The following is a 13,205-nucleotide window of genomic DNA, read 5'->3' on the forward strand; positions in this document are numbered from 1 at the left end:
ATGCATCTTGCCATAGAGCAAAAACTGTGAAAACATTCCTTGCAAAAAGACACACAGGGTCAATGTCATGGCCTGCAAATAGTCCGGATCTTAATCCAATTGAAAATCTTTGGAAGTTGAAGAAAATGGTCCATAACAAGGCTCCAACCTGCAAAGCTGATCTGGCAACAGCAATCAGAGCAAGTTGGAGCCAGATTGATGAAGAGTACTGTTTGTCACTCATTAAGTCCATGCCTCAGAGACTGCATGCTGTTATAAAAGCCAGAGGTGGTGCAACAAAATACTAGTGATGTGTTGGAGCGTTCTTTTGTTTTTCATGATTCCATAATTTTTTCCTCAGAATTGAGTGATTCCATATTTTTTTTTTCCCTCTGCTTGGTCTAAAAAAGTAACAGTTACTGGCTGCCACAATTTTTTTTTTTTTTTTTTTTCCTGATTTCTTATAGTGTTTCTTAAAGCCAGAAAGTTGTCATTTGAAATGACTTAAGTTTTGTGTCATGTCTGTGTTCTGCTTTTTTTTCTACAAAATTAAACAACTGAATGAACATCCTCCGAGGCCGGTGATTCCATAATTTTTGCCAGGGGTTGTACTCTGAAGGACCGATAAGGGAATTGTTTAACAAAAAAGTCTCTTGATGTCAGTGGATTGAATCTCGAAAAGAACCGGTTCCCAATACCCAACCCTATGCGATAATAGTGCATTAACTTAGACGGACATTAACGAGATTCCAGCACTTCTTATATCGTTCAGTGTTGGAGATTCAGTTTTTGTTAGCTATTTCATTAACAAGATATTATCCATTAGAATGCCAAACTGTTTTTGTCTTTGACAAATTAAAAGTTCTTTTACTGTAACTCCAAACATAGGCCAACTGTGTTGCGGTACTGTCTATAAAATGGTTGAATTTTGCTTTTTTCTTCTTTTTTTTTTAGAGCAAGAAGCATGCCAACAAAGTGCGCCGGTATTTTTCCAACACAGATGACTCACAGCCAGCATCGAAGAGGATCAAGGACCTAACATCTGACAGTGTGAGTAGATCTGCTTTTACACCTTTAAAGTTATGACTAAATATGATGCGATTGAGAGGAAGCATATCAGATCTTCACTTATTAATAATGAATATTAAGTACACAAATATTAGATAAACTTTATTGATCTCACAGAGGAGAAATTCACGTTACGTCAGCTCTTAAGACAACACACAAGGTGGGTGCAAGTAGAGGAAAATGTTCATCGAACAGCGTGTGCAAGGATAAGCAATAATACTACTTGTAACAGTACAAGACATGAGAAATGAGGTAGAAATGGAGTGTGTGTGTATGCACGCACGCACGCATACCCATATGCACACACATACCTATACACGTACATATGCATGCATGCATATATATACGAGGTCTGTCCAAAAAGTATTAAACCTTTTTTATTTTTTCAAAAACCATATGGATTTGAATCGTGTGCTTGCATGAGCCAACCTTGAACCTTCATGCGCATGCGTGATTCTTTTCACGCCCGTCGGTTGCATCATTCGCCTGTGAGCAGGCTTTGTGTGAGCACTGGTCCTCCCCTCTCGTTAGATTTTCATTGCGAGGTGGAACGATTTGGAGCTTTGCTGCATCAAATTTTTCCAGAAACTTTGAGAGACAGCCAGGTGGAAACCATTCGGAAGATTCAGACGGCTTTCGGTGACGATCCTATGGGCATCACACAGATTAAGGAGTGTTACAACTGGTTTAAAGACAGCGCACAATGGCGGAGGGCGCGTCGCGCTCTGAGCAGCCATCGACAGGCTGAAACGACCAGATCATTTCCAAAGTGAACGCTGTGTTGATCCGGGACGTCGTCTGACTACCAGAGAAATTGCAGAAGAGGTGGACATCAGCACTTTTTCGGCACATTCCACTGTTACAGGAGATTTTGTAATGAAAGACGTGCGGAAGTTGGAAGTCTCACAGGACATGTTGTGACATGTCCAGCTCTTACACAAGTCCTCGGATACTCACTCGACTGAAAAGCCACCGAAAGCCGTTTGAATCTTCCGAATGGTTTCCACCTGGCTGTCTCTCACAGTTTCTGGAAAAATTTGATTCAGTGCTTCTCCAATCGTTCAGACATTTTCCTTGAAATGAAAATCCAACGAGGAGGGAGGACCAGTGCTCACTCAAAGCCTACTCACAGGCGAATGACGCAACCGACAGGCGTGAAAAAACTCACGCATGCACACGAAGGTTCAAGGTTGGCTCATGCAAGCACATGTGATTCAAATCCATAAGGTTTTTGAAAAAAATAAAGGTCTGATACTCTTTGGACAGACCTCGTGTGTGTGTGTGTGTGTGTGTGTGTGTGTGTGTGATTGGGATTGAAAAAGAGATAGGAGCATCTTCTTTACAATATGTGAAATGGAGTTTAGGTGTGGTAAGGTGACATTAGTGCTGGGATTTGTAAATGAGTTGTTATTGCACATGATATGTGAGGTGAACACCCAGGTATTTGAGACTGTCTACAGTCTTTATGTCCTCCCCCTGGATGTTCACCAGTGGATGAAGTGGTGGTTTCCTCCTGAATCAATCACCATCAGTCAATCACCATCTCCTTCGTCTTACTCGTGTTGAGACACAAGTGGTTGCGCTCACACCAGTCCACGAAGTCTGTGATGACCGACCGGTACGCCAGCTTGTTCCCCTCAGACACGCGACCCACAATGACGGAGTCATCAGAGAACTTCTGGAGGTGGCAGCTGTCCGTGTTGTAGGTGAAGTCTGAGGTGTAGAGGGTGAAGAGGAAAGGCGAGAGGATGGTGCCCTGGGGGCCCCCGGTGCTGCACCTTACCACCTCAGACTGACAACCGCGCAGCCGCACGTACTGTGGGCGGTCAGTGACGTAGTCGATGGTCCAGGCAGCGAGGTGTCCATCCACACCTGCGTCCTCCAGTTTCCCCCTCAGCAGTGCCGGTCTGATAGTGTTAAAAGCGCTGGAGTAATCAAAGAACATGACTCTCACAGCGCTCCCGCCGGTCTCCAGGTGGGTGAGCACTCGTTGCAGTAGGTAGATGACATTGTCATCTACCCCGATGTTGGGCCTGTAGGGGAATTGCAGTGGGTCCTGGGTGTCGCTCACCATGGTGCGGAGGTGAGACAGGACGAGCCGTTCTATGGTCTTCATGAGGTGGGAAATCAGGGTAACTGGTCTGTTGTGGGCCAGTTCCTTGGCGTGCGGTGTTTTGGGAACCGGGACCACACAGGGGGCCTTCCACAGGGTGGGGACCACCCCCAGGCTGAGGCTCATGTTGAAGATGTGGCTGAGGACCTCACAGAGCTCATCTGCACAAGTCCTCAGCAGCCTCGGGGAGATCCCATCAGGTCCTGGTGCCTTCCTCTGCTTCAACCATAGAACTGACTAGGCTGACTTGACTGCCTAGATGGGAATTTTGGGAGTTTCATACCTAATGTCTCTATGAAGAGTTCCTATTTTCCATCAAAATTAAATGCCGTTTGTTTTATCATCACCTTTCAACAAAGGTTTGACCCAAATTAAATTATTCAAACTAATCTGCATTGCAATCATTGTTATATTATCTCCTGTTGTGTTTATATTATTTGTATTGATTTACCGAGTCTTTATTTCCTCGTTGAAATGCAGATATGCATGAATGAATCTACCAGAATTGAAGATGTACACATTACTTTTCATGCTACTTTGTCTAAAAATAAATACCCAAGATTCATTGTCATGTTAATGAAGAAATAATCTCATCTGAAACAACAGACAAGTTATGGTTTTAATTTACACATGAATATTAAAGAGTCATAAATAAACTTTTTTATACTTAAAGCTATTTTAATTACAACTTTTCTAATGTAAGACATAAAATCTTAAGGTAAAAAAAAAATTGTACGGATTTTCTTTAGAAAACTGCCGTGTATAAATTAGCAGTTCTGATGTTCCTCTGACACATTTCTGCACTCTGTCGGCTTCTGTGTTTGATGCCTTGTTTCTATTGGACATGTGAAGCCACATCACAGCACACAGCGTTGAAAGTTGGATGGAGTTGAACTTTGACCTTGATAAATTTGATGTCAAGCAGCAGTGCGCGCTCCCTGCACAGCATTGCATGAGCTCGGTTTTTGCGCTGCAACGTGGTGTATGTGCAATGCTTTTCATTAAAAAGAATGAGTTTCAGAACAGTACATGCCATGTTCGCACACTTGGTATGAAAGGCCCCTAAGAGGGAAATCTGGAGGCACGGACGGAGTACATTTCAATGGTCCCCCTTATTTCATGGCAGGAGACAAAGTAGGACTTTTAGAAAGTAGTGAACAATCACCCTCTTGTGAGCAACTCACAGAAAAAGAAACTCAGAGTAAGCAATGCATATTTGAGTGTGTGTCATCCTCAGGTGGACTGTAACAATGGTGACACTGACCGGACAAAGGTGTGTGGTCTGTGCAACATGACTTTCTCATCCCCCGTTATGGCCGAGTCTCATTACCAGGGCAAAGTTCACGCCAAGAATCTTCGGCTGAAAACAGTTGGACCCCCAACACAAGGTATGCAAATTTCTTGAGTTATTTTGTGCTTTGATCTTGATGAATTATTAAATATTGAGAATATGCTGATTTAGAAATTAGAAAGACTGACTTTCTCATTTAGAAAGACTGTCATGCTTACATTCTATGATATGCCCTTGGTGAGCTCCATTTATGAGTACTGCAGACAGCAGCAATACAACAAACTACAAACTGTTTTCTGCTGTCTTGGTTTACTTTGTTCAAGCAAGCCAACTTACGTCACGCTGCCTTTACTCCAACTGGCAGTCACCGCATCTGTTCCAGCACCTTCACGCAGCTAGGGGGAAACCCCCATGTGATCTATGATGTCACTACCAAATGTGTGTTTTGGCATCTTGAATTTCTTCCCCAACAGGGGTGGAAATTGTAAATTGTTTCCAGACAGCGTGAATTTTGATCATATCGGCAATATCATTATGAATCATTTTTATTTAGGAATAAAATTATGGTGTGCAAAAGAGAATTAGTTTTATCACTTAAACCTAAGAAAAACCAAAGGCAGTACAGCTTTAATGAAATTTATTGTGAAGTACATATGCAATGTTCCAACGTCCTATGTTCAGATTAGCTACAAGTGACAGAGGAAAAAGTGACGATCTTGCAGCGATGAGACACTGGTTGCTACACTACCAGCTTATCAGGGCCAAAAATAGACAAGTCGTCTATTTTATGCAACTGCCAATCCGAGTGAAGGCAGCATGACGTCAGATGGTTGCTCACACAAACAAAATAGTCCTAGATGGCGGAATATATTCCAACACAACTGTGTTTCTGTATAAATCTGTTTGCTATTTTTGTAAAGATTAATACAACTAAAAATTTCTAAATATAAATACACTGTTTTTGTAACAACATAATACCTCCACAGTGATTTACAGCACATCTTCCAGAGTTGTTGGCATGCTAAGTTGTAATACATGAACGTAACTGAAAGTTGGACTGAAACAAATCAAGTGAACTTTGTTTCCGTGGCATGGCACATGGCGAAAAACCCAAAGTGACAGTATCAGGTTTTCCCGTCCTTTACAATGTAACATTAAACATTGTGAACAGTAACACCAAGTAACCAGGAGCTGGCCACTCCCCAGGAATGCTAATCTGACTGTAGAGTTATTTGAATTGTGCTGAGAAATACCAGCTACCACATTTCATTATACCTCCTTTTGTTCCAGATGCCTCCCAGACAGCACCAACATCTGAGCAGAAGAAATCTGTTGGCGATTCAAGTGGCGGTGAAGGAAATAGCGGAGACCGCTTCTGCTCCATGTGCAAAGCCTCCTTCAACAACCCAGTTATGGCTCAGCAGCACTATGATGGCAAGAAACATAAAAAACAGATGACCAAAGTCAAGTTGTTGGAGACTTATGGCCCTTCCACAACACCAGGTCAGCACAGTCCAAGAAATTAGATATGAAACCTACTATTTGAACAGGAATGATGGTGATTGCTTCGCACCTCAGCTGCATCTTTGTAACACCTCAGAATTTTCTTCAACAAATGATTGTCTAAATTAAATTGTGTAGTTTTATTACCTACAAAAAAATTTTAAGACTAAAAATTCTGTTTTTAATTAACAAAGGTTTTGGGCACAGTACGTCTATTTACAGGACTGTATCAATATGAACAAGTACTGCACATGGCTGCCTTCTTACAGGCACATAAACTGCAGTGTTACTTTGAGGCAATTCAGATGCTTCAGCTTTTACCACATGCTTGACATTGTCACATTGTTTCCTATTTTTATGCTCGTGGTCAAGGGTACTTCAGCATTGCATTTGATGTTTATATGTTACCAGTGGCCATCTTTCTTTTGTGCATATGTTGCTTGATGTGAGAACAATATATAGCTGGCAGTCAATGGATGGCAGCACTTACTTAGTGTACCTCCTACAGCAGTGATTCTCAACCGGCGTGCCGTGATCGATCGTCAGGGGTGCCGTGGGCAATTATCAAATATCACCATTATCGGGTGTATGTGCTGTAATAGTGTGGCATATGGTGTCATGCTCTTTTATTCCAGTAGATGGCAGCAAAGCGCGCAGTAGCGCTGAGCCATGTGCCGACAAGTAGGCGTGATCGCCATTTTAATTCCGGGCAAGTTAGTGATTTGTGTGCATAGAAGTTCACTTAGTCTCGTCAAGAAACAGGTGGAATATGTCGGAAAGCTGCGCATGTTGGCAAAGTCACAAATGGAGGAACAAGGGAGACAATATTTCCTTCCATAAGTAAGTGGTTGTGGTTCTTCTTGTCACTTTGTCCGTGATATTTGGATGATAAACAGCTGTATGTCTCCTGCCGTACCTGTGTTGCTCGATGACACGGATCATTAATTTCACTTACGTCTAGTTGATATTTTCCACTGCTAGACCAATGTCTAGTTAAAATTCTTGTCGTTAGTGACTAAAAATTGTTCGACAAGACTGGGGAGTTTTTTTTTTTTTTTTTTTTTTTTGCACCTTAAAATAATGAGATTAATGACCTGCGCTGTGCTGCCACACACACAGAGATGTTCACACACACACACACACCGCTGACTTCATGAATGAAACTCGGTCAATAAAGGATAATTGTGTAAAAATATAATATGTATATAAATGTATTTTAATGGTTTTAGGAGCCGCGCTGCGTTGAACAGCAGCTGCAGCTCTGCCGAGCAGCGCAGCTTATCAGCGCAGATCCGTGTAACTTTCAACACTAATATTTGTGAATGTGTGTGTGTCAGACTAAGTTTAATACTTTCCTGACATAATTTAATGTAATGTAATTTTACTGGCTCGATATCCAGGACAAAATGGCATTTTTCTGAGTGTGTTCAGTCGCGAATCTCCATTGAAAATGCATTAACATCCGGGTACTTCGTCAATATTTTGCCTGGTTAGGACAGTGATTTTCAACCTTTTTTGAGCCGCGGCACCCTTTTTATATTTACAAAATCCTGCGGCACACCACTGTCATGTGTCACGTGTCACACGCTACTAACTCGACTGTCTCTACACGGTGCGTTAGCACGTTAGCAACACGTGCGGTACAGATATGACGTAACATAGTATACTATAGTCATGGAGCTGTATATGAGAACTAGAGAGCGCAGTCCCAATGCTGCACATTAAACGAAAATGTCCCTTCATGGACAGCGACATGACATCTCCTAACCAGGCAAAATATTGACGAAGTACCCAGATGTTAATGCATTTTCAATGGAGATTCGCGACTGAACACACTCAGAAAAATGCTCGCAAAATACGTGTTAAAATGCCATTTTGTCCTGGATATCGAGCCAGTAAAATTAAATTACATTAAATTATGTCAGGAAAGTATTAAACTTACTCTGACACACACACATTCACAAATATTAGTGTTGAAAGTTACACGGATCTGCGCTGATAAGCTACGCTGCTTGGCTGAGCTGCAGCTGCTGTTCAACGCAGCGCGGCTCCTAAAACCATTAAAATACATTTATATACATATTATATTTTTACACAATTCTTTTATTGACCGAGTTTCATTCATGAAGTCAGCGGTGTGTGTGTGAACATCTCTGTGTGTGTGTGTGGCAGCACAGCGCGGGTCATTAATCTCATTATTTTAAGGTGCAAAAAAAAAAAAAACTCCCCAGTCTTGTCGAACAATTTTTAGTCACTAACGACAAGAATTTTAACTAGACATTGGTCTAGCAGTGGAAAATATCAACTAGACGTAAGTGAAATTAATGATCCGTGTCATCGGGCGACACAGGTACGGCAGGAGACATACAGCTGTTTATCATCCAAATATCACGGACAAAGTGACAAGAAGAACCACAACCACTTACTTATGGAAGGAAATATTGTCTCCCTTGTTCCTCCATTTGTGACTTTGCCAACATGCGCAGCTTTCCGGCATATTCCACCTGTTTCTTGACGAGACTAAGTGAGCTTCTATGCACACAAATCACTAACTTGCCCGGAATTAAAATGGCGATCACGCCTCCTTGTCGGCACACGGCTCAGCGCTACTGCGCGCTTTGCTCCCATCTACTGGAATAAAAGAGCATTACACCATATGCCACACTATTACAGCACATACACCCGATAATGGTGATATTTGATAATTGCCCACGGCACCCTAGGGTGCCACGGCACCCCGGTTGAGAATCACTGGGTTAGGAGACGTCATGTCGCTGTCCATGAAGGAACATTTTCGTTTAATGTGCAGCATTGGGACTGCGCTCTCTAGTTCTCATATACAGCTCCATGACTACAGTATACTATGTTATGTCATATCTGTACCGCACGTGTTGCTAACGTGCTAATGCACCGTGTAGAGACAGTCGAGTTAGTAGTGTGTGACACATGACAGTGGTGTGCTGCAGGATTTTGTAAATATAAAAAGGGTGCCGCGGCTCAAAAAAGGTTGAAAATCACTGTCCTGCAGTAAACACTGCTGGACTTCCCAGCATCCTATGGGAGTGGCTATTTTCCCTGAAAACATACTTTGCTGTTAGCCCTTTTCCAAATTTTCAACAGATTTTGGTTTAAAAGTCTGGTACAGAACCATTTATGTGATTATTTAACTAATTTTTCTGCGAAAGTGACTCATTTGTTTCATCGAGTCAGTGATAGGAATTCAAATGAATATCCATTTAATTAACCCTTTTTTTTTTTAAATTTTAATGACTTCTTTGGAAGTTTAAAAACAAAAAACTTAAATTAAGAATAGCTCCTTCTTTGAAAGTCTTTATACAATGAGAAAATGTAAAAACTATATCTGTTTTGTAAAAATACACAGGGGTGTAGGTCTAAATGTATGTCTGTCCATTACGGCAACATGAATGTGCTAATTACCTTCAGAATAATACTGTTTTGTCAAAAATATGACCTCACTAACACATTTTATCAGAGTTTAATATTTCTGAATGTTAATTAATTAGAAACGTAGGAGTGATAACAGTAGGCCTTTTTGTTTCATATTCCAGCAAAATTGGGGGAAAAAAAAAAAAAAATATATATATATATATATATATATATATATATATACACACACACACACACACACTAGAAAATGCTACACAAATGTTTTATTGTTAAAATTGCCACTGTTATTTCTACTATGGCTGCAGTACACGTCTTGTGCTTTTGCTCCCCGACCTTTGCAAAACCCCAGAGTCGCAAATGGGTAACATTAGTGCGGAGGTTGTCATTGCTGAGTTATCAGGAAGTTAACATCTTCTTTTTGTAACTTTTATGGTGGTTGGCAAACCGCCACCAATTTTACAAGAGTGTAGAAGAAGACTGGTAAAGCAACAAAGTTAAATTCCTGCATTCATATCACTGTACTAAAAGTAGCAAAAGTAAAAATGCTCATTACGTAGAATAAGTTGAGCTAAAACAATTTGTCACCATTATTTTAAAAGTTCAATCAAGTAGACATTTGAACAGACTTGACAGATTTTTTTGCTTCACCGAATTATGTGCATTTGTGAAAAATTGAACTTGAAATTTTTTAACCTCTGCATATGTCTGTATTTATTAGGGATGTCCTGATCCGATCACATGATTGGAAATCGGGCCCGATCACGTGGTTTCAGACTTGATCAAAATCGGACATTGCATCCCGATCAGGAATCCGATATAGATTTTATCCTCATTATTTTGATCAGCGCTATTTCAAGATCATTATTGCAGATTAAAGGGCCTTTCACATTGAACGCGTCAGAATTGTCAAAAATCGGTCTAAAAAGCATTATTTTCAATGAGACGGGTTGCTTTTTAGAGGCGTCAGAAGCGACGCTTTAGCTCGGCTTTTGGCGCATTGCCGCTTGTCAGCAGGCTGACGCGGTCAAAGTTCAAGCCAATCTTTTTTAATTTTTTTTTTTTAAGTTGAACAAAAGAAAAACATGAGTTCAACCGGACATTCTCGCACACACATGCGGCTGAAACCGATTCCAGAGGAGAAAAGGGAACAAGAGTTGCGCAGTGACCCAGTCCTCAGGATGACGATCTGTCATCTGATTAACAGAAAAGAAATTGTCCTGTGATCGTTTGTCTGCAAAACGGAGTGAGAGATGGTGTGCACACTCATCACATTTAGGAGCGCGTCTTAAAGAGCTTCCGTCTTCATTCACGTTCACTGCGCTGCTCTGAACTTGTTGAACACTGATGAAGCATCAGAGGGACACAGGACTGACTAAGGTTTTTTTTTTTTTTTTTTTTTTTTTTTTTTTTTTTACTTTTCAAGTTGACTTTTGAACTTTTGCCGCTCTGAGCTGTGACGTAGCTTCTGTCAGATCCCGCTTTATATATATATAAAACCAGCTCTTCGTGTCTCCGCGGGTATTACCCGGCAGGGCTGCACAAAGGCTGTTCAAGCTGGTGGCGAGGAGATTCGTCTAGCCGCTCACTGCCTCCATCCGGACGTCCACCCCGCTGACACTGATCTCGCACCCCGGTCGAATAGCCTTCTTCTGGAACCAGGATACGAGCCGGCCACGCCCGTTAACGGCAGCTCTCCTCTTATGGATCAGGGCTCTTGGAATGTTGCTAGATTTTAAATTTAGTGACTCGTACAGCGAGTCCCCAGGATGCGTTAATTTCGTTAAAAACCAGACTAACCTTTTAGAGCACTTTTTGATGTTATACACCCAAAAACATTAACTTTTACACCTTAAGAAGAATCAATAAATCCAATGTCCGAGCCGTAACACTTTAACTGCATGCTTGGAAATTTATTGCAGGTTTTGCAAGTGCTGACAACATAATCAAGTTCGGTTATATGATAATTTCACAACAGTAATTCAAATATAATCAGAATAATAATTGGCAGAGATTTTTGTTTTTGATTCAATAATGCTGTCTGATCTTACTCTGACTGGACTGGATTAACTTCTTAACAAATTTTCTAGGAGTGAGGGAAGGAGGTTTTTTGATGTTAAAATCCCCAGTTCGATGAACTTGGTCTCCTCTTCATCAGGTTTTAGTTGTTAGCTGACCACGATCCTTGTGATGTTGTAATCCTTCAGGAAATAAATCCACATAAGAGTTTATATCCTTCAGGAAATAAATCCACATAAGAGGTTATTCCTTCTTCAATCAACCAAAAGTGGATCTAATCCATTCTGGTACAATGTGATGTTCCATGAGAGAGAAAACGTTGAAACTTCCCCACTCAGACTTAAGGCCAGTGATTATTCTCCAATGCTCTGCTACTCTGTGACTGGACGGCCTGAGTGGGAGTTGAAAACTCTCTCAAATAATCTCTTATGTCTCCAATCCTCTCGCTCCTCGATTCCAATTGCAGCTCACAAGATGGTCAAGTCTTGTGATCTCCTCGTAGCAGCGGAGAAGTGACAACAGCACCTCTCCCTGGAAGAATAACCCCGTTTCCTGTTGTTGTTCAGTTTTTATATGAACTCTTGTTGTTGCTGAGTTGATCTTCGTTACCATGGGGATGATGGTGACTCTAAACCACCCTCCCTACTCCTCTTTTACTGGAAGCCATCTGGAGAACTCATGTCCTGGCTATCAGTAATCTATTGTGCAAGATTCCTGTTTTTCTGTTTAACACATCTTTTCCGAGAATTCATACTTTCTAAATCATGTCACATCAATCACATTAATCATATTCAATCATTTCATTTCAACTCTTTTTCACATAGAAACAATTCATATGATCATATACAACATTTTCATTCATTATTATTCATTTCATATCTTATTATATCTTAATCATTTTTCAGTTGTTTTTATCATCAGCTCTTCTGGCCTCGCTTGCAACATCATTAACAACTTCTTTTCTCTCTGCCTCTGCACTAAAAACAGCTTCTTTCAGTTCCTCTTTCTCTAACTGCCAGAAAAACAACTCATAATCATTCATTTTACTTATTTGTCACATACTTTTTTCTAATCAACTTTTACTTTTTATTACATTAATAGTTCATTTAATCATACTTGTTATGTTGGAATCATTCTTAGATATTACTTGTAACACATTAATGCATTTGATCATTCTTTATCATTTTAAAATCATCTTAGACATATTCCATCGTCTTCACCACTGAGTTCATCCCGTGGGCCTCCCCATCTGCAATGGAAAAGTCCAGTATGACCTCACTTACTCCGGGAAAGTACCAAACACTGTCCAGTTTATTCCAACAACATGTGTATTAATCCAATGGCACGTAATATATTCCAAGATGAAAACAAGCTGAAAGCAAGCTTAGTCATCTTTCTTGACACCCCCTCCATGACTTGAAGCTCTGCCGATCTCTTTATACTTCCATAAAAACATCACCGTCATCGACAGGGTGAAGGGTGAGCACCTCTTTCTCATCCACTATCGGCGAAAGAACAGGAGGAGCTGGAGTTGAACGACACTCATCCAGCACCACATACTCCTCTCCGCCCATCTGTAGATTGCTGTCGCCGTCAGAAGGCTGCTCCTCCAGTTGCGATGCTTGTGATGGTTATTCCTGAGATGATAATCCGTCAGGGAACGATGGTGCACATGGTGAAGTGGGGGTGACAGGTGTATAACACAGTGTAACTGGTGTAGATGGTCGTGGTGATGTATCCTTCGGTTGAGGTGAAGCTTCAGCGTGAATATCCTCAGGCTCGGGCTGTTGAAGGTGTTCATCCAGGAACACCTGCGTGAGGGCCTCC

General features: G+C 41.1%; 1 protein-coding gene across 1 annotated transcript in view; it reads left to right on the top strand.

Moving 5' to 3' along the window:
- Positions 1-13,205, top strand: part of LOC117516981 (zinc finger protein 346-like) — a 35,067-nt gene that overhangs the window by 11,885 nt on the left and 9,977 nt on the right. Inside the window, exons 3-5 of the mRNA XM_034177878.1 lie at positions 934-1,029; positions 4,398-4,548; positions 5,742-5,954. Of these exons, the coding sequence (XP_034033769.1) occupies positions 934-1,029; positions 4,398-4,548; positions 5,742-5,954 (460 nt within the window). The remainder of the gene's footprint in view (positions 1-933; positions 1,030-4,397; positions 4,549-5,741; positions 5,955-13,205) is intronic.

Source organism: Thalassophryne amazonica, chromosome 9 (assembly GCF_902500255.1).
Source record: "Thalassophryne amazonica chromosome 9, fThaAma1.1, whole genome shotgun sequence".
Lineage (NCBI taxonomy): Eukaryota > Metazoa > Chordata > Actinopteri > Batrachoidiformes > Batrachoididae > Thalassophryne > Thalassophryne amazonica.